The following is a 22,550-nucleotide window of genomic DNA, read 5'->3' as shown; positions in this document are numbered from 1 at the left end:
TAGAAGCACTCCCTCCTTTTCTAGGTTTTTGACAAGTCTATAAAGAACTGATAGTAAAGTTTGTTTAAATGCTTGGTGGAAAGCAGGCACAGCATAGCTAGGAGGAAGCATATTGACAAATCACACCTTTAAGGATTCATGAAATCTCATTATCACGGGGCAACCTGGATCTTGTTAAGAGAGCATGACATTCATTTCTGGTGCTTGATCTACTTCCCAATGTATTGCAACTTAAAAATAAGCTCGGTGAAGTGGTTGTGTTTGTCCAGGATAACTCCTGTTTCGTATATGGTGTGCACTGCAGCTGCCAATCAACGGCTACACGTGATGTCATTACTCTCTGAAGACTGGACCTGAGTGCTTTGAGGTGTCAGCTCCTCACTGCATGCACCAGCCCTGCTTCACACTAAAGCAGAGATCTGTACCGGGGAGGCTTTGCAGCAAGACAGAAACTTTAGAAAATGTAGTGTGCGCCGAGGAGGGAGGCACACAAGTGTCTGATGTGGAGCTCCTTTTTGGTTACAACTCTAGTGTTTTGGTCACTTCTCAAAGTTGTTCCCCCCACCCCTTTTTGTGTGAGGGTGGTGTTAACTGTGGAGTAGACATTTGCTGAGAATTCTGGATACATAGCTCATTTAACTGTCACGCCAACCTTGGGTGATATGTATTCTTGTTGCCATTGTCCAGAGAGGACAACAGGAGGCTTTTGGATTACATTATTATAGAATTAGTAATGTAATTAGAGGCAACTTTCCTGAGGTTAGAATCCAAATATTTGGATTGACAAAAATAAGTGAGTAAACAAATAACCGAGGAAGAGCGAGATAAAGAACAGTTCTGGTGGACCATGAGACGCCACCCACAGATGAACTTAGGCCCAGATGCTGGAGCTTCAGTGGGAGGCGGTGGAGTGGGTGGAGTGGGTGGAGCAGGGCTGGTGCACCCAGAGCCTAGCTGTCATAAATGAGTTCTGGGAGGGCGCCTTTAAGAGTTACACAGCCTGGCCCTGTTTCTGGCCCGATTCGATTCTTTCCTGCCTGCTGCCACAGGGGAAACAGCTTTAAGCCACATGGACTGAACTGTCCCCTCCCCAAAATGCCCTCTCTGCCCTTATGGGCAGAGATCCTCTGAAACAGCGACTCTGCATGAATCCTGCATTCTCCCAGTTGTTTCTGTAAGATCTTCTGTCACAGCCACAAGTAACCAATCCAATATCCAAACTGGATGCCATCTGAGCCCAGGGCGGTTACTTTCTTAGCAGGTTCCTGGCCAGACAGTGAGCCTGTGTGTGCCGTTTCCTCCCCTATAAACTGGGAACAGCAGAATACAACTTGGAAGACGATGATGAGCATCTGGCCTTGTATCTTGTCAGCTGAGGGGGTTAAATGGTGGCCCCCTTTACCTCCACACCACTCCCTTTTCTCCACAAAAGAAAAATCCAGGTCTGTGAATACTTGTCTTTGGGACAGTTGAGCCACTAAGTGTAGCCATTGAGAATTTTAATATGACACCTTCTCAGCGACCACAGGTTCTCTCTGGGTACCTTTATTCTTGCCGTCCGGTGTCCCTGAGAATGGAGACCCACTAAAGGCCTCGACCTGGACTCACAGAGGAGCTGCTCCCCTACCACATTCCCATCGCCTTCATTAATGTCGACTGCACAACACCGGAGGCAAAATGTGTACCTAGCACCTAAGCCGTGTCACCTCCATTAATTAGAAACAGGCTTATGGAATATGAAACCATAATGTGCTTGACTTATTTTTTTTTAATTATGAGGGTACCTAATTGGCTTGTACAAAAGGAAAAGTATTCTTTTAGCTTTCCTTTAATGAGGTTTTTATTATTCAAATGGTACATTTTACTCAATTTTAACTAAAAGCCACTGCAATTCAAAAGAATCTCAGATGATGAATATTTACAGGCCATCAAAGAGAAGTCTGGATCAAACTGTGAAGACGGGATGGAAATAAAGACGCGTCAATGGCGCCCAGAGCAGATGTTATTAGTCAGCGCCTTGAGGGAAGGATTTGGTCCTCAGGTGGGTTCTGACCTGGGAAGGGCAATGGAGGCGGAAAGGACCATCATCCAGGTCCAGCATGGGAGAATTCGACCAGGAGGAGTCCCACTCTCTGAGACCTGGGGAGAAACTGCCCCGTCCGTCTCTGAGGAATGGACCTGGTCAGTCTTCCAGCTGCTATGAGCATAGTGTCAGAAAGCAGCACCCCTTCCACCTGGCCATCCGTGTGTTGCCTTTGGGCCACCCCAGGGATGGAGTCCTAATGATGAACCAGCGGCCAGCTCTGCTGGTACCCTTCTGAGTTGACAGTCGTGAGACTTCTTGATCATGCAGCCAGGCTCTGGCTAGCCATGTCTAACTTGTGCTTTCTCCTAAAAGGAGAGCAGAGCCGAGGCCGGAAGTAAAAGGGTGGGGCCTGTCCAGAGACTGTGGCTAACCTGATCAGGAACAGTTGAGCTTTCTGAGCTTTCTTTGGCTCCCTGCCCTGGCTCCCAAGAGCCCCACCTGCTGCCTACCCCAATTTCAGGCATTCTCTCTATAGGGTCATACCTCCTATCCATTAGCTTCACCAAATCCTGGATACAGGGCTGGGGATGCCAGCTCAGCTGGGAGAGTGATTGCTGCCGCAGACTTGGTGACCTGAGTGTTATTCTTGGAACCCATGTATCAGGGTCATGTGAGCTTATAATCTCCAGCTCTGGGCCAGACAGAGACAGGGGTATCCTCAGGGCTTGCTAGCCAGCCAGCTGGGCCTACTTGGTGACTTCCAGGTTCACCCCTCAAAAGGGATGTGGTGCTATCTCTTGGTTGAGGCAAGCCCATGGTACTCAGGAGCTCACTGAAGCTACGGTCACCTGCACAGGACCTGTACAAGAACAAGCCCACAAGGTCAGCCAACACTAAACAGACAGCACTAAACGGATGCAGTGGGTTATGAGCCGGAGGACGTGAAGTTGAGAGCGGCACATGCTCCAGGGTGACCCGAGAAAGTAGGAGAGGAGAACTGGGGTAGATATGATCAAGCTCCATTGTACACACGGATGAAAATGCCAAAGAATGAGTAAATGATAGTTTACAAACTTAATGGAGTCTTAGGAACAACACCTGAGGCTGTTCTCCAACCTCTACTCTCTCTCTCTTCCTCTCTCTCACACGCAATCATTTTGACCATTAAGTAGGAGGAAAACCACTAAAGAAGGGAAAGGAGTGGAGAAAAAAAGCGGAGAGAGGAACAGACGGACGAGAAAAAGACACAGAGAGACAAGAAGGCTGGAAAGAGAAAGAAAGTCACTTGTTAGAGCAGTTTTGAGCTCACAATCCACCCACTGTCCACTCATCCTGTTTAGTTTTGAAATATGTGTCCATTTTCTTCCCCTACTTCAAACACACCTCCACTGCCAAGCCAACAGGATGCTGTCTCAACACTGTGTGGAATCTTCCACCTCTGCCCATGTCGTGTGTCACCACCCTCCCCTTCTTCCTCGGGTGACTCTAAAGACTCTCGCACCTCAATCATTCCTTTGCCCTTTGCCCTCACCTTGAAGTTGAGTAGGCCCCTCCTCAGAGGTTCTCACAGACTCTGTGTAGACCTTTGGCAACATCAGCCCTGCTGGGACTGACAGGCAGACAGAGGACGAAGAGCACAAGGTTGTTGGTCTGACTGCCAATGAAAAGAAGCATAGAACTGGACACCTGGGTGCTAAAAGCTCCCCTGACTTTCAAGTCCTCACTGAGGGTCAAGCTGCCAGTGATGACAGTTCTTTGTAAAGCCAATCCCATCAGTCTATATCCTCAATATATACTGCCTTCTTAACTATGCCCTGCGAGTGTCCAGGGAGTCCCCATATCAGTACCTAGGAACAAGCAAACTCCAGAACACCCTCATATTAATTGCAAATTAAAGGTCAATTTCTCAGGTGTAGTATGTCCCAGTGGTCTCTTCCTACACTTCTTCACACTTTCTACCATGTACCACAGTCTTTCTGTGCCACTAGACAGCAAGGTTCAGAAGGAAGGAAGTCAGTTCTCACAGGGCATGGCAAGGAGTGAGAGCTAAGCCTTAGAGTTGAAGAGATGGCTTACCAGTTAGGAGATCTCACTGCTCTTACAGGGGATCGATCAGGGACCCATTTTCAGCACCTACGTTGGGGGGCTCATCATTCCTTATAACTCCAGCTATAGGGGACCCCAGATAGCCTCTTCTGGCCTCCACAGGCACCTGCACTCCTGAGCACATAACCACAGACACACAACACAGACAGACAGACAAACAGACAGACAGACACACACACACTCCATAGTAAAAAAAAATGAGCTTTTAAAAAAGGTAAGCCTTTTGTGCATATCCGAATGCATGCATCGGGCAGTATGACCAATAGACAGGCATTATAATTTGGAGACAAGATTACTATATCATGACTGTAGGAGCCCAAGATGGCCCAGAATGTCAACCATGAGAAAGGAGAATGAGGCCTTAAAGGAGTCTCAGAGCAATAGAAGTCACCACCACCAAGGGGAGTCACAGTAACGGTGTGAAAACGAAATTGTTAGCATGCTCCATAAACGAACTGGGATTTTCCAGGTTAAGTTGGGACCCTTGTGATGGTCCAACATTTGTGACTTTGCAGGATCCCATTTCAGACCAGGCGAAGGAATGAGCTAAATGGAATGCAATGCAGAAGGAAATATATTCCATTTCCTTCTAGAAACAGAATGTCATACCATCTGGGGTACTGCTCAAGTGAGTTGCAAAAATTCATACTATTTGGAAGTACTGTGAAATTCGATGCAAAGGGCATACGGAGCCGTGTTCCATTAAGAAAACCATTTGGCAAACTTACCTCATAACCAGCAGTGTGTTCTCCCAGAGAAGGAAGGGGTGGGAACTGTATAGCATTACAAGGTGGGTCCTTGCTTAAATTAACATGGGCTAGTTTGGTCTGAATTCAGGAGAGGCAGCACGAACTTGACCATAGTGGTTATTTTCTTCCCCAGCTACTTCTGCCCAGCTGCATGGCTCCGTGCTTCTGGAACCCACCCGGAACACAGCTATGTGGAGTGCATGCATAGCTATAGTTCATGAGGGTTTGGGGGAATACATGAGAAATTAAAACAAATACTGTATAATGAATTGGATAAATACGTAACTGACTTGTTGAAAATCTCAATTTAATGGATGGCCTTGCAGAAGATATCTTTCAAGTCTTGGTAAAGTAAGTCTTACATAATAGGATGGTGAAGCATTGATTCTGTGGAAATCCAGATATGACATTCAATGAACTTAATTTGAGGGGAGTTGCATCATAGCAGACTTACGATTAAGGACATTATTTAGAAAGATCAAACAAGCAGTGACTATCTTTTATATAAGTCTTCTATAGGAAATGCTTATCATTTTATTGAGGGATGAAGGGGAAACATGGGCTCTACTTTAAAAGTGTGTGCGTGTGTGTGTGTCTGTGTGTGTGCCTGTGTGTGTGTGCGTGTGTGTGTGTGTGTGTGTGTGTGAGAGAGAGAGAGAGAGAGAGAGAAGGAGAGGGAGAGAGAGAGAGAGAATATTGTCAAGAGAGAATACTTTTGATTTATGCAATTCTAGGAAAGGATAAACTATGTGACACAAAAACCTTGTTTTCCTGCCGGGGTCAACCCCTCATCAGTCAAGTGGATCTTAGAAAAATTAATAAACTTCTGAGTTATCGCTGTATCTCCTTTAAAAGAGAATGGCCATGCTCAGTTTGTCTAGTATTTATGAGAATTAAAAAACTATATACAGGTTCTGGAAAGAAGGCTCAGTGGTTAAGAGTGCCGACTGCTCTTCCAGAGGACCTTAGTTCAGTTCCCAGCACCCACAATCAGCCAGCTCACAACTGCCTATCAAACTCCAAGCTCCTTGGAATCCAATAGCCGCTTTTGGACTCCTGGGGTGCTGTACATATGTGTATCTACTGCCCCTAGACACATACACATAATTAAAAATAAATCTTTTTATTGTATATAGAAAACTATATACCATATTTCTGCCACTGATCTTGATGGAGAAAACGCCTAAAATAAGCTATTGATATTTTACCTGGTTTCCTGTTTCTTAGACCTGGGCATCCACTTTGGGGAGTGGTACCCACCAAGAATGCAGACACACACAATACATATATAGTGTGCTCCACATTTACTAGATTGTTCCCAGTGCCCTCACTCAGAGTTCCTGTAAGAGCACCTCCTCTCTAAATTAAGAAGAAAAGAAAGCCTGGAAAACGAGCAGTCACCCTTAACACCAAACCCAGCTTGGGTGGCCAATGATTGTCAGCTGTGCCGTGGGCGGGTCATGGCACTAAAGGTGCCGTGAATCTGATGGACACCCCTGGGTGTTAACACAATAATTAACCAGGAGTGGGTTCTGCTGCTGTCACAATACCTTAGTTATGCTTAATTAATATTTTCTTTTTATTTCAGCTGGAATAGAGAAAGCAATCAGAACAACCATGAGGAAGAAAGCAAAGCTCTGGCTCTGTCCCCCGGAGACCGACGAGAATTTTTCATTTCATGCACCATTTGCAACTTCTTAGAGCAGATTCCGGAACACGAGTACAGACACTTAGCAGAAAATGAAAACACTCTTGTTTTGGTTATTTTCTTAAATTTTTGCCTTGTGTCCATTATCTTGATTATATTTTCCCATCCCAGCATCCGAGTCCCGGCAGTGAAATCTCAACCTCATTGATCCTAAGGCAGGGGTGTAAAACAAAGTAACACCCACGTCTTCCCCAACACGGGTTTCTAGGGGGAAAGGCATCGATTTGATAATTGTGCACTTAGCCGGATTGGCATGATATCTGCAGTGCAAGGGGCCTGACTCTCTGGTGCAGATTTTAGCAATTTCCAAACCTGTCCTCTGCACTTAAGCACATTACTGTCCCGTGTTCCTGCTTCTAGGGAGTATTTGATAAAATGGAAAATCAATGTTCAGCCCAATGTGGATAAGTAGGGAGGGAAGGGCAAGGAACATCAGCCTGGACCACTCCCATCATCTTGCATGCACATTTGAACACAACTCCCTTAAACCGAGAAAAAGGCACTGTTATCAAGTCTTGGTGGAACCCCGTGGGTTTCTAGGGACAAATGAATTGTGTCTTCCTGAAGAATTTTACTTATGATATTAAAATCGCTTGGGAGACCACAATGGAGAACAGTAAACTCTACAACTCAACCCACAGAAGTATTAGTAACAAGGAGGAAGCCAGCAGCTAAAGCATGCTGGGCTGCATTCTTCAGCAAGGCGGGGTGGCTCCCCATGAGCCCCACTTTCCGTATACCCTCTATGGCCTCGAAAGTCTCTAAAATAATAAGAGAGTCACCTCCTCTCCAGGCAAACTGCAACCTTTAAACATTTTACTTTATTGACAAGTAGGTAGAATAAAAGTAACGAACAAATAACAAAACTTCCCTGGCATGCGTTAGCATTCCCCATTAAAAGTACATTTTGTGGGCATAAAGTGATATTAAGCATAACAATCCATTATTTATAAACTCCTGGTGACACCATGGCTGTCTAAGTTCTGGTGGAAATTCATTAAGACAGGAAAACTCATATTCATATTCATAGACTAGTTGGAAAATAGTGGTCGACGAAAAGATGCATGATTCATAGAGAACTTATTTTATACACACTCTGGGTAGCTCTCATGTAGGCAAAGTGGAGGATTTCACAAGGGCAGACAGAGGTGAACTTATATGGACAATAGGGGGAAACCAGTGTGTGCCGTGTGCTTGAGCAAATGGTCAAGTCCAACGACCCAGCAGCTCATGCATTTTGTACATTTCTCTTGCCAATGACGACTCTCTCCCCTGTTTTGCCTAGAGATATATGAAGCTGTAATAGAGTTCAGAAAGCCCTTGACAGCTATGTGCTGCCATTCAGACCTGGGAGAATCCAAGTTATGATAAAAATTAATGTACTCTGACATCCTCTGGGACTCTGTGGGCCCTGAGAGTAGCTAATAACGAAATACAGCCATGCTTGTGAACAGCATGTGCCCATGCAGTCGAAGATTAGATTGTAGGTGGCTCCCTTGTCACCAGCTTCCAAGTGGCTGAACCAGCCCCAGTACCAAAGGGAGCCAGCACAGACAGGCTAGAACTATTTCTTGTGTCCAGAGATTAGTGAAGAAAAACACTTTACAAAATAATTAAGTGGGATTCAGCAAGCAGGCTTATTGGGATGACTTTTTCTGGGGATTCTTGAACAAATGTGTTCTTTCACCCCAGAAAGGACATCAATAATAGAACAATGAAAGGATTTTACTCAAGTCTACCTGGGTGAACCAACAAGATTAACTGAAGTTACTAACAGAAATATGGGTGGGGGTTACTTAAGGAACAAAACATACTACACATAAACATGTTACAGGTGGTTCTTCGGCTGTTCCCCCATCCAGTACCCATGAGTCACTTATAGATCCTGGGGGTTGGGACAGACTTTCATGAGGCCAAACATTAGTGGGACCAGCAGCTTCTGAGAATTCAAATGGGCAAAAGTCACATCATCATCAGAGGACAGAATACCACAACACATCTCTGAAAGCACAAGAAGACATCTGGTCTACCTTGTGAGATAGAGGCAGGAAGATGATGAGGCCTAGGTCATCCTTTGTGGCCAGCCTGGGCTACACAAAAACTGGTCTCAAAAAGAAAATGTTCAGCCAGGTCAATGTGATATTAAAAAAAAAAAAAGAAAGAAAAATGACTGTTGGAAGGAAGGAACAAAATCAAATTTTATACATATATGGCATTTTCAAATAAATAAGTATTTTTTATACAAAAAAAGGAGGAAGGAACACAGGTAGTAAGAGGCAGAATGGAGGTTATACTGTCTGCTCACCTTTGTAGGTACTGTATAACAAACCCAGCCTCCTTTGGGTAAGAACAACAGAAAAAGAACAGTAAATAAAACAGACATGAATTGGCATGAAGCTCCTGAATTGGAAACCCACCCCCAAAGGAAAGGAAAGATAGAGAGAGAAATGTCTTTAATTCAATGCTCTTGTGTCCAATAGGACTGGTGTAGCTGAGGCTAGAATCTGTTTTGCAGTACGGTCTTCAAATATCATGTGTACATCTTGTCCAAGATCAAGTTGAAGTCATCCCTCTAACAGGGAGGTATTCTATCAAGAACAAATATAGGAGTCCTGCCTTCCTATAACTCTGAAGAGCAGAGTTAAGTCTGAAGACGTTCCAGGAAAGAAATGCATATAATCACAAGCTGGAACTGTGCTTCCATTACTGAGAAGGCCCAAGGAAGAGCCAGGAATCGCCAACTAAGACTAAGAATGAGCTAGGAATTAAGTGACAGACAGCAGACAGCAGCTCGTGAACCCCTTGTTCAGGGCCCGCTCACTCACTCACGTGTTCTCCAGCTCCATTCTAATCTCCGTTGTCCAGCAATAGAAGGGTCCTCAGAACCCTTACTAGTCCCACATCAGGGAGTAGTTTCACTTGTCTGTGGCTATGCTGAGAGGTTGCAGTATCTTTAGGATCCTACCAAGCAGACTCAGGTCACTGTGGGTGGGCATTACAGGTTATAGTCATGTCTGATTCTGGCTCAAAATCCCTGCTTCCTAATCTATTGCAATGTGAGATGCTACAGTCCAAAGCCCCCAACTACTACATAGGATGATACCATAACAAGCATTCTGTGACGTGACTGTGAGCCAAAATGGACCCTTGATTCCTTTGGTCACAATGCCAAGCAAGGTAACTAGTACAGCATCTGAGCCCTGTCATGTGGGGCCAGCCAGGCTAGGCATCCTAGGCGTCCTCACTCTGAGCTTCCAGAACCTCTTCCAGCAGAAAGCACCAGGCCAGTGCTTAGCTGACATTCGGATGTAGTCCAGGACTGCCTGCTCGTGAAATGGTGCTTTCCACCACGGGCTGCTCCCTACATCAATTAGCAGTCGCGCTAATGCCTCACAGATGAGCACACCAGCCAATCTAACTTGGGAAATCCCTCAGCTGAGACCCTTTTCTCAGATGACTCTGGGTTGTGTCAAGTTGACAATTGAAGCTACCAAAGGCATCTTCTTTCAATCCAACTATCTATCCATCTATCTACACCCAAGGGCCATAGTGCAGAACAGCTGGTGGTAGCAGGTATGTATCAGAGTTTGTTAGGGGTTCCGAGCTGGTTCTGCTAACAGCCAAGTGGGAAAATGGCTGCATTCATTTCTGGAGATCTGAGAGCTCCTGCATGCAATCCTGACACTGCTGTTCGTTCAGGTTAGAGACATTCTGCCCAGTGTGACTTCCAGGAGCTGCAATTTGTCAACCTATCTGTTACACACTTCGGGGACAACCAGATCCCCTTTCCTGTCTGTTTCTGGTTATCAGTGTTTGGGTCAAGCCAACTTTAGTATGCTTGTTTGTTTATTCTGAGACAGAGTCTCACTATGGAGCCCTAGCTGACCTGCCCAGTACCTTTATCTTACTATCACGAGTTAGTTGGTGGCTGCACTGCAGTGCCAGGCCAAGAGGAGGAATGAAGAACTGGGCTGGTAATTGAGAGGGCCCACTGATGGTCTGAGAGACAAGGTTCTGAGTCAGTGCTTCCAAATGAAGACAAGAAAGCATGCGCAGTATTCCAAACAGAGCTCTGGAAGAGCGGTTTATCAGCAAGGGGAATCTTCCTCCAGGACTTTCAGCAGGCAGCACGGCGTAGTCGGCTGATTTATTTCAAGTATATATTCAAGTTCTTAGGCTAACAAGAATTAACTTCTCAACAATTTACTGAGGGAAAAGATGTTTCCCGTGTTATTAAAATGTGATTTCACTGTAGTTTAAGCACAGCGTCTCAATGTGTCAATTATGTAAACGCAGAATCCTGACATGACAGTGGAGCTGGAAAGAATGGTAAGAGAGGAAGAAAAGCAAGTGGGATCCCTGAGTCAGGCTAGGAAACGCAGCTCAAAAACACAGACACCGGAATGCATTCTGCAAGTCTTACATAAGCAAAAGGCTCCCAATAGTAACATAGCCATGGATTTGCTGCAAAGCTGCCGAGCTAGGTGGTCTCTTTAAGGGCCAAAGACCAGGTTCCCTGCCCTAGACTCAGGGTGTCAGTCTCCCTCTTCTCCAAGCAGTCCCTAGTTGATGGGATCACAGGGTCCATGAACTGATCAGGGAGAGCGGACACTTCAATGTAGAAATATCTCCATAGGTTCCTAGAAGGGTCCCCTTGTTTTCTTTGTCTCAGACAAGTATGGTAAGTACCATTACTTTCAAAAAGTTGTTTCTGGGGCTGAAGAGATAGTACAGTGGCTAAAAACACCCAGTGCTCTTGCAGAGGACCTGAGTTCGGTTCCCAGCACCCATGTCAGGCAGCTAACAACTGCCTATAACTCCAGCTTCTGAAAATCCATCACTTTCTTCTGGAGTCTGAGTGCTCCTGTACTTGTGAGCATAGATCCCAAATCACCCCCCCACACATATACACATAATTTTAAAAAATATCTTTAATATCTTTAATAGCTATTTCCCAAGACTTGGACACACTCAACCTTAACACTACATAAGGGAGTATCAGTTCACGGATACTGAATGGCCCAGAATCGGTGCCCTAACAGTCAAGTTTGGAATTGTGCACGGTGGCACAAGCCTGAACACCCAGCACTGGGGAGGTGGAGGTAGGAGGATCAGGTGTTCTAGCCTAGCCTGGGCTATCAAAATGTGGTTTCAAAAGAGCCCCCCAAATTAACAAACGGAAAAATGAATTTCAAAGTAATGTTTCATCACATGGACCTCCACGCCTCCACTTTGCCCTTCTCTCCCCCCTCTTCCCATCCGCTCATGTACCAGCTCCTCGGAACCTGCCATAGGCAGTGTAATGACTGAAGAGGGGCTGATAATGAGATAATGGCAGCAGCGGCAAGGACCCTGCACTAAGTGCACACCAGACACCAGGTGCAACGCTCTGAGAAGAGTCTGTTATTCAGTCCTCTCAACAACCCCAGAGTGGTTTGACCATCTCGTCTCATTTTCATTGATGGATAGACCGAGGATCACAAAGATGGAGCCATAGGCCTAGGTCACCATCTTCATAGGTAACAGAACAAATATATAGAATGAAGGCAGAGATGAATTAGCCATTGCCTCTGATCATCTGGGGCTTGGTGTAACAACAACTACTAAAAATCAATGCAGAAAACAGAAAGCAGCCCGAACTTTCCTTGTGATGACGTGGGTGTGTTACTGATACGCTATGACACTGGTTCTCAGCCCGTGGGTCGTGACCCCTTTGGGGATCACATATCAGACATCCTGCCAATCATATGTTTACATTACTGTTCATAACAGTAGCAAAATTACAGTTATGAAGTAGCAACAAAATAATTCTATGATTGGGGGTCAGCACAACATGAGGAAGGGTATTAAAGGGTCACTGCGTCCGGACGGTTGAGAACCACTGCTCTGAGACAGGATTCGTTGGTGCAGAAGCGATGCTAAGGAGAGGGGAGGGAAACAGGAGGCTCTGCAGGGACACACAGTCATCCCCTGAGCATGTGACAAGCAGGTAGGAGGGAACAGTAGAAGGTAATGGCCAGAGCCAGCACGCAGACCCTGCGGATGCTTCTCTGGGTGGGAGGTATAGAGGCATAGGGTTGGGGAAAGGTAATTATCAAAGACACAGGAAGTTTGACCTGGTCTCTGAGCACTGGATGGGGGACATCAGCAAGTGCAGGAGCTGTCCCTCAGGCAGCAGGATACCCCTGAGCAGGTCGGAATCGGAGCTGAGTTTGCATGTGAAAGTAATGGTCATGGTTCAGAGGTGTGTACGGCGAAATGACCCTTCGGTCTTGCCTGTCTACTGATGAGCATCATTCTGAAGACAAGTAGGAGCGAAGGGGAAATGAGCACTGGCATCTGGTGTAAATGTACATAGGTGACGGTAAATGAGAGCAAATAGCTGTCATTTCTGCTTAAGGGGACTCCGTGGAGAAGAACCTTGTAGACACTTGAAAGAAAATGGCCTGGGTACCTTAATTGAGGGGCTGAGCCTCTTTTCTGATGGGTCTGCTTAGCCTCTTTTATCTGTATCTCAGCAAAACAAATCTTCTCTTGGCGCTAGAAAATTGGTTTCACAAAACATCAACTCTGACCTTGAAGTGACCTTAATAATCATCCTAGTAGACAAGGACTGTCATCCATCCAATTAATGGGACAAACCTCTTGCAGGGGGCAATGTGTGCTACACAGCACCTTTTCCCAAATAAGTCAGATCACTCTTATTTTCCAAATTCTGTTTGCTGAGCTCAATGGAGATACGGGATTAAGATCTAACCTAGCCGAGCAGCTATTAGCTTGCATGACTTTGGAGAGGATCCTTAATCTCTTGACCTATAAAATGTAGCACTCGTTGAACTGGGCAGAACTGGAAGAGATTGTAGTTCTTATTGCTATTTTGGACATGGCCTCTGACTCTTTAGCTGTGTATGACACATGACTAATAGCTGATAAATAGCAGTCATCACCAATATCATTATATGCCTTCAAGCTCCCATTGGGGCCTCAGGACTTTCCTGATTTAATGATATTCAGGGTGTTACTTGGCCTGTTTCCTATAAGGTACTGTTTCCCAGGAAACTTCGCCCGGCACACTATTCCACTCAAAATCCTCTCCCACCTCCTAAGAATCCCAAGGCAGCTTTTATAGAGTGATGAAACCGATCATGCACAGATTAGCTCTATGTACCTACCCGTCATACCCAGTCACATGATCCCTTTTCCAAGAAAAAAAAAGGCAGTAGAGCTGAAATTTAAATCTAGGTTCAGTTGACGACATCCCCAAACCCGTTATTTCTACTGAAAGAGGTTTGGTGACCTATTATCCTAGGGTTAACATAGTGTGTCTGCTGAGAAGTATAACTAGGGAATGTTTGTCAATAAAGTTTTATTGGCACACACTACCCATGGTTTTCCTGTCAATAAAGATTTATCGATACATACTGCCCACAGTTCTTTTGATAATAAAGTTATAATGGCACACACTGTCGATGGATGCTTCCATGTTACAACGGCAAAACTGAGTTTTTACAAAGAGATTTTTCATCATCTTAAAATGTAAGATATTTCCTCTCTGGTCCTTTACAGGAAAATGTACTGGGCCTTATTTTATATTGATAGAGTTGCTGTTTCATTTTTCTCATTTAATACAAGATTTCTGCATGATATACTTTTGAGATGTTTTTAAACAATATGATGTAAAAAGATTTGATATCCAAAGAGTTAAGTAGACAAGAAAAAAAAAAGAGAGCTTGTAAGAGACACAATGTTCCCTGGTGTTTCTAGATGTATTAAATGGCCCATAATGTGGTTTTTCAATGATTTAAGAGGGAAAATACATAGAGTAGAAGAACAATGAACTGGTAGACTTCATAAAACTTCCCCGAGACATCATAACAAAGATCTGAACTGAGAGCATCTATTGCAGTGGAGATGAGCCTCGGCGCTTTCTCTTCTTGTGTTTTCATACTGTGAGGGAAAGCGAGGCAACAGGGTCCCAGGGTGCACGGAGCAGGATGGATGTCTCGCGTTGAGCAAAGACTGATGCAGAAATGTTGGCTAAAACATTATTCGCCAAGCTGAGCTTGGGAGAAAAGGGAAGATCAATCTGTAGTTTACACACTGGTCTTCTGGGTAATTTAGCCCTCAAATTTTGGGTTTTATTTAATAATTTATGGCCTACCCACTTCTACAGATGGAAAAGAGACAGAACTCTGGAATATGAATCCAAGAATATAATGTTCCGGGTTAGTAGCTCAAGTTATGAACGTCTTCTGGTGGGGAGTAAAAATAAACAACTTTGCTAAAGATTTTTCTCCTCAAATGTTTAATAAGTAAAGGCTAGAAAACTTTTATTTTAACCTTTAAATAAAACACATTTCGGTATGATTTTCTTGGTGAAATGAAGCCTAATTTATTTAAATTATACTGGAGACAGAAAGCTGAGACAAGAAATAGAAACCCACGATGAAAAGGGGAGTTCTAGAAGCCTTCAGAATTGCACAACTAGGTTAATATGAATTTTCTATCAATTGCAGTTCTCTTCGAAGACAAATGAAGCCCTTGGCCAATGAGAGCTGGCTGGCAACAGGAATCCTACTAACCCATGTCCTTTATGGTGGGCCATTCCCAACTTTTAAAATTGCAGGATTGGAGTGCAGCCTTCCATTTTATTGGGAACGACAGAATGCTAGTGAGAAAGAACATGCTTCTGGAACATCTCGTCCTTGGAACGCCGAGCTGTTTTGGGTCTCAAGATGGAGGCTTTCCATTCTGGTAAATGAAACAGCTACAGCCAGATTGAGAGTATACAAGAAGCCGTTACTAACAAGCGGAGGCTTTGGAGTCCGTCAGAGGGGACCCAGATGACCAGCCTGGGTGATCACAAGGGGACTTGCCCCAGCTGCTCCCCGCTGACAGATACCCTTGCCTACCAGCACTGTGGGGTCTGGCTTCCTTTCTGAATGCCAATATAACCCAAAATATATTTTTTTTAAAAAAAAATCAACTTGGGGGGAAACTTCCACAGTCTTTGGTTTGGAAATTTCCAGTAATGCCCAGAATAATTTGGCCTGAGACACACTGGCTGACCACCATTACCATCACAAACTCTGGGAAGAAGTATCGAGAAGCAGACTGAGGTTCCTGAGCTGACCACCCTGAAGAGGTAGTGGAGAATAACAGAAGAAGTGAATGAGAAAGACAATGAGCAAGCAAATGGAGGAGGGAGACTGGGAAGGTAGTCTGCACAGGACCTCAGGAGAACAGGCATGGCAAACGGTCACGTGTCCTCTGTGTGCCTGGAGGCAGACAATCTTGGGCTCAGATTCTCCACCTAACACACTCCAAGGCCATGACTCCTAATCCTTCCCAAACTCCTACCGACTGGTAGCATTCAAACAGAAGCCAGTGGAGGGCATTCTCACGCAAACCACCAGTCACGTGAGAGCCAGACAAAGCGAGACACACCTGTAATCCCAGTGCTGGGGAAGCAGGGATAGGAGGAACCCTGGAGCTTGCTGACAGACCAACGTGGCCAAGTAGCCAACTCCAGGGTCAGTGAAGTGACCCTGTCTCAAAAAACTAAAGTGGAAAATGACTGAGGAAGACATCCAGTGTCACCGTTGGCCGCCACATACACACCCATATACCGAACAGGAAGAACATTTACCCTGTTGCCGTGCATAGAGTTAACAGAAACGCTCGACTAGTCCCTAATGCTTCCGTAACCCTCATCAGCCATGCTCACTCTGGACCGGTCCTCTCCTCCCTAGCCTACTCTCCCCTCCAGAGAGAAGTCACGTCGGAGGGCTTTTCCTTTCTTTGGTCCAACTGCACACAGAAAGGAACTGGTTCTGAACTGGCAGGCATGCTTTCATTTGTCATTACGTTTTACACACAAGGAAATTTTAATGTCCAAAGATGGGAGGCGATGATAAGGCTAGAGTTACACATGTTTTTCTGGCAGCCTGGTCACCGGCACTTAAATTCACTTCTGACAGGTCTCTGAATCCGGAGACCGTTAGCACTGAGCTGTCATTTGCCTTTCCGGGGGAGATTTTGGAACTGGCAGTATGTCAAGAGGCAAAAATCACTCACTGTTCTATACATACTTTCAGTACGGCAGTATTTCTCCACACTGTGAGCAACCCTGGACTCTTAAGGCACAGGCAGCATAGGTCCTGAGCCTTAGTCTAAGGGAAACCTTGCCCCTGGGCCTGAACATACAAGTATTAGAAACCAAAGATTAGTGCAAAATGGGTGAGTTTTCCCTCCAAGAGTTTGGGTCTGTGATTACAAAAGGCCCTCGGGTGTGATGGTTTCTGAACTATTTGCTGGATAAAATCTAATGACAGCTTTGAGAACAAGGCTATGATCACACAGTCAGCTCTCTTCAGCAAAGTCACACACACACTTCGAGACCTAATCAGGGCAGTGGGTACCAAAGAGAAAGAAAAAGTTAGAATGGACAGAATTCTCCATGTGTCATCAGCTGCCTGGTGTCCCTAAGAAACTCACTAGTTTTCTGAGTTCGAGTTTCTATTGTCTTTATATTAAAGACAGCAGCACAGAGGAGATCAGAGGGAATCCTGGTACCATGGGCCACATGGGGCCTTGGCCCCATTCCTTTACCAAATGCTGTCTATGCATTTCCTACCCCATCCTTCTAGCATCACTTTCTCAGCTGCATAATGGACACAATCACTCCCACCATGAAACTGATTCCAGAACTGAATCAGAAGGTGCGGACAAGGCATTCTAAATGTGTGTGCCCCAAATGAACCCCCTAAAACGAGCTTTAACTTCTGTTACTGAGGTTGCTAGTAATTTTGTCCCTCTGCAACTACAGACTTATTGGGATGAAGAGCTGGCATCAGTAATAAAATATGGCTTGCTGACATTTAAGGCTGTGGCCATCTTGGCTGAGGTCACCTTGGCTCCCAGTGGCCAGCAATATCCTCCCAGAAGAATGTCTGGGGATTTGGACGTGCTCAGCAAATGCCTGTTAAGTAGACAAACAGATGATGAGGATGAGATGAATAAATGTGAGAGCCACTGCTATTTCTGGTCTCTAGCCCCTTCGATAGCTGGCAAGGGATGGCAGCTAGTGAGAACACAGCACCAGAAAGAGCACGTGGCGGGGCTCACATTTCTGATTGGCAGGGCCGGGGTGTATCTAGCTCTGCCTAAGAGTCAGTGAAGGGTCTTCCCTTGGGAATGATACAAGTCTGGAGTACTACAAACAGAAGTCAGTCCACTCACTTGCTCAGCAAAGATCAAATACTGGGATGATCTAAAAGACCAGAGTGGACCCAGAAAGAGAAACCAGGTAGCACAGGAGTATTTGAATGCCTAGTTGAAGATCCCTTCCCCAGTTCCTCCTATGTGCACAAGGAACTTCAGCATGGCCTAGTCTGAGCCCTACGAGTCCAGGCATGTTGGAATCGCTCATGCCATTATTTCCCCCTTGGCACCACCGGGGCTATGATTAACTTAATCCTCATGCTTCAATCACCTCACTGGAAAATAAAATTAAGTGAAGTTATTTATTAATGAAACCAAAGCCACTATGGTTAATGAGAAACTAGTACCGCCTGCCCTATAGAAGCAACCATAAAAATAAACCTTGGAAACAAAATACTATAATTATAACATAGCTAGCCACCACTGCTTTCATTAGCATGGAGCCTGAGTCTGCTTCATGCCCTCCCTGCCCCTTCCTTCTTCCTTTCTCTCCTCTGACTTCTTTCTTGGTAGAGAAGGGAAGTTTCTGGAGGGTAGTAGAGTATACATCCCCCCCGCCCCAACTAAAGCATGTTTAAGGGCTGATGAAGAATTCTCACTACTGAAGTCAGTGGATAAAGCGGATGCAAGATCCAACCAGGATTGTGGGAATGAGGAGGCACCAGGGGCTGAAAGGGCCCCCAAGGTCTTGCAGCCTGCATCTGTGTCCACAGCTACACCCACATCCCATGTCAAAGCATCAAAGGCCTTATGAGCACTAGAAGAAAGCATGCCGAGGGTTTCAACCCTGTCCGTGCAGAATAAGTGAGGTTCCAGGATGGCCCTTGATGTACACCTTTCCTCGATTCGGAGAGATACACAAGTTTGTCATGGGGCACATCTTAAAACTGCCCTAATGTGGAGCAGCCTTATGTGCTTTAATAATGTCTTCTCTTTTCTTTTTGGTCTGTGAAGCTGTTAGTAGATTGATGACACATCTCATAACGAGGGTGACTCAGAGTCAAGCAAATACAGTCCACCTCAACAGTGCCAATATAAATGAGCCTCTGGTTTGGATGCCAAGACAGCACTGCAGCCTTGCATTCTCCTGATAGCATTCATCTGATAAAGACATTACGATAGCAAGCAATTATGATGTATAAGCCCGCACTGAAACACTCACACATTCTTGGCCTTGAACGCTTCAGCAAAATGCTGCACGCTGCGAAGCACAGCCAGGTCCAGGGTCATTGCTTCTACCTTGGCTTTATGCTGGAATGAGAGAAAATAAAAAAGAAATGATAAATAACAGCAAGTATAGTTCGTGGTATCAAGTTACAGTAAATGCGTTATGGAACATGTCGGAATTCCCCTGTTTAATATTAGACGCCCAGAGAGACTATACATCATCAGAATGGATGGAAGAACACAGTTTTTACTGCCAAGTCCGGGGAGCATGTGAGGCTGGGACTCGGCTGGAGTTCCAGGCTGGGGGTTGTGCATGGCTTCACTCAGTACGTGGAAGAGACTCCAAGGAGTTTTCTAGCTCATGTTATCTTTAAATATGTGTGCTCCAAAGAGCTACATCTAAGGGGGTGGGGGGGACCAAGAGCAAGCCTGGCCACAATGCAATGGACAACACTGTGATCTCAAAAAGACTCCACCCAGGTTCTGAAACGCTTCCACTAAGCCTGAATCACCCTTCAGGATAATCCAATCAGGGGTGGAGGTCCAGCACACAAGCAATCCTGACACCCCAGCTGGTCGTGAGTTTCAGGTCAGCCTGGGCTACCGGGTGAGTTTAAGGCCAAATGAGGCAATATGGTGAGACGTTTTTGTGACTCTAAATAAATTAAGGGCAGGGTTGGGGAAATGATCAGCTAGAAAACTGCTTGCCACACAAGCAAGAGGACATGATTTTGATTCCGAGAACTTAGGTGTGATTACAAGTCAGATGCGATGGCACCCGCCTGTAGCCCAAGCACTGAAAGGCGGAGACAGGAGGATCCCTGGGGATTGCTGATCAGCCAGTGCTGTCTACTCAGAAAATCTAAGCCAGTGGGAGACTCTACGCCAAAAGCAACAGCAGCGGCAGCTAGGTACTGGAGAGATGGCTCAGCAGCTGAGAGCACTTGTTACTCTTCCAGAGGACCAGAGTGTGCTTTTCAGCACCCATGTTCAACAGTTCACACACGCCTGTGACTCCAGCCTCGGGATCTGATGCTTTCTTCTGGTCTCCACAGATACACACCTTTACTTGTGTAAGTGCATGTGTGCACAAACATATGAACACACATTTAAAGTAAGTCTTAAAAAATACTGAAGAGCTGGGAATATTCCCCCTGACTTTCCAGGCGGCAATTTAAAGAGACTACAGAGCAAAGAATGGGGAAAGAGTGGCCCCAAATCAGCCTTACTAGAGGGATTGGGATCGGGTCCAGCCAAGCCCTAGTGGACACAGTCTTGGTGGCAGGATCCTGCATGGACACACCCCAGGGCTATTCTTCTGAGACCTTATGTTTATGGAGTATTCTATACTTTTAACTCTGGGTGAACTGTAGGGAACAAGATTAAATACTAACTCTTTCTGAGATCTACCTAATTCTTCCAAGAACGTCCAGTATTACCTGTCTGTTCAGGTACAGAAAGCTCATGAAACAAATGGCAAACTTGGGAATTCTAGTCTAGACTGTGATGCCTAAGTCAGACTAAGGAGAATAGCAGGACCCCTCCAATGCCATGAAGCAAATGCAGGCTGTCTGACTTGGGAGTGGATCGGGGCTGTGCTGAGCAGTAGCCAGCTTAGTTTGGCCGCCTCTATACTGGGCTCTAACCCAGCTCATAAGCTGTGAGCATAGACCAAGAGCCAGTGTCCACGGAAATCACACCAACTTCGGAACAGTTAACATTTCTGAGCCTCAGTTTCCTCATTTGCAAGAGATGAATTCACTATTAATGAGTGCTAATGGAGCTGTCAGCTGAGTACCCTAGAAAAACAGAAGATACTCAGTCAATTTAACCAGAAGGAGGTACCTCCAGCATCAAGTTCTTATGCTAATGCCAAATGTCTATAACAGGGATGGATATGTGATGTGATTGACTTTGGTCCTCTTTGAAGGCCATATCAGACCAGCTCACTGACACTAGGTCCTATAGGACCCAGGCCTCGGTTACTAACAGAGGCCAGGTTTAAGAAAAAGTGGAACAGAGTGATTAAGTGCTTTCCCCAGATACAACAGTATGTCAGTGGCTGTCATAAGATCCATCTGTTGAAAGTAAAAACTCCAAATTTGGGGTGACAATGGCAAACACTGAAATGTTGCTGACTTGGAAAGAAAGCATCCACGGGACCCAGGAAAGCAGGGGTGTCAGCAGAAAGCACTGTCAGTTTTCCTCAGTCAGGGAATCCTGGAGCCGGGTGGGCCACATAAGGTTCAGTCACAGCCCTCACTTGAGAAAGAAAAAAAGCAGAGGAACTGGAGCCGGCTCAACTCACTGTTCTCATAGAGAACCTGACTTCAGTTCCCAGCACCCATGGCAATGACCCACAACCACCTGTAACTCCCATCAGGGGATCCAACAACTCTGGTCTCAGTGGGGAACCCACACTCACGGGCACCTTACCTACATATCTACACATAATTAAAAATAAAATACTTTTTTTAAAGAAGTAGAATGAGGTATGGTGGTGTGGGCCCATAATACCAAAAAGGAAGAGGGAATGGAAAGAAGGTCAGAAGTTCTTAGTTAGCCAAAGCTGCACAGACAGATGAAAGCCACAAGAGATACCTGAGTGGCTACCATGGCCCCTATCTGGGCAAAGCACTGTAGTATCAAAATGATAAGCAAATCCCACAGCTTTCTATTTGCTTGCTTGTTTGTTCATTCTTCTGCCCACTAGCTGGTATCTATCCAATAGGTAAAAATTCTGTTAAACATCTAAAATGTGTTGATAGTTGACTTGTATTACCCCACATTCTTGTGCGTGCATGATAGCACTTAAATACTTGATTGGACCTTTAGAACAATCAGATGAACTGTCAAGCCCCCAGCCCCAGTCCCTAACTCCCATGCTTCCCGCTTTCCTTTACACAGGGCGAGACAATCGTTGCAATATACAGACTCCTATAGAAATGCAACTACATCACAAAGGAAAGTCAGGCATTTGTTAGAGACATCATTCATTGCTGGAAACCCCAAAGGATAGCATGCTGCACATTATGAAAATGCATGTACATATTTTCCCCATAAAACAGGGAGAACATTCCCAGATGGTGACCCCAAAGCAATCCAAGGAAAATGATGGTGGAGCCAAGTGACCCAAACATTCCTCTCTATGTGTAACTTAAAATTGGTAGGTTATCTTTCAGTTCCCCTCCACTTTTTTTCTTCAAAATACAGCACTTAGCTGCCATTGCTAATAAGAATAAAACCAGGACATATACATCCAGGGGGAGCATGGGGTCACCCAACTAATCCACGAGCTGTGGGTTACTGGGCTCCTGGGGATGGAGACTCCAGTCCATACACTATTATTCAGAGAGTTCTCCTGGCCTGAGTATCAGGTTTCTTGCTTCTGAAAAACTGTATGCAACCCAGTGAAGTTCAGGAGGGAGGAGAAGGCTGTTTTGGGAATTGGCTTAGAAGTGTGTGTTTACTCCTGTGCTGGGGAGGGGGCTTGCTCTTCTGTTTACAGAGCAAACTTAGCAGCTTCCTAGAAATATTGACTGTGGCTTGTGCTCTACCTGGGAAAGGTGTA

General features: G+C 45.4%; 1 protein-coding gene and 1 long non-coding RNA gene across 4 annotated transcripts in view; one reads left to right on the top strand and one right to left on the bottom strand.

The window, feature by feature from the left end:
* Wwox (WW domain containing oxidoreductase) overlaps positions 1 to 22,550 on the bottom strand; it is an 898,633-nt gene that overhangs the window by 636,489 nt on the left and 239,594 nt on the right. For all 3 annotated transcript variants that reach the window (XM_048437342.3, XM_048437339.3, XM_085681773.2), the window contains one exon: positions 18,975 to 19,063. In XM_048437342.3, the coding sequence (XP_048293299.2) occupies positions 18,975 to 19,063 (89 nt within the window). The remainder of the gene's footprint in view (positions 1 to 18,974; positions 19,064 to 22,550) is intronic.
* On the top strand, positions 1,904 to 6,702 carry LOC125402519 (uncharacterized). The gene is made up of 3 exons (XR_007232650.3): positions 1,904 to 2,041; positions 5,015 to 5,232; positions 6,470 to 6,702. It is a non-coding gene; the product is annotated as an uncharacterized LOC125402519 (long non-coding RNA).

This window comes from Myodes glareolus, chromosome 22 (genome assembly GCF_982192425.1).
Source record: "Myodes glareolus chromosome 22, mMyoGla1.1, whole genome shotgun sequence".
NCBI lineage: Eukaryota > Metazoa > Chordata > Mammalia > Rodentia > Cricetidae > Myodes > Myodes glareolus.
The sequence above is the reverse complement of the archived record's forward strand: the minus strand, read 5'-3'. Positions and strand labels throughout refer to the sequence as shown.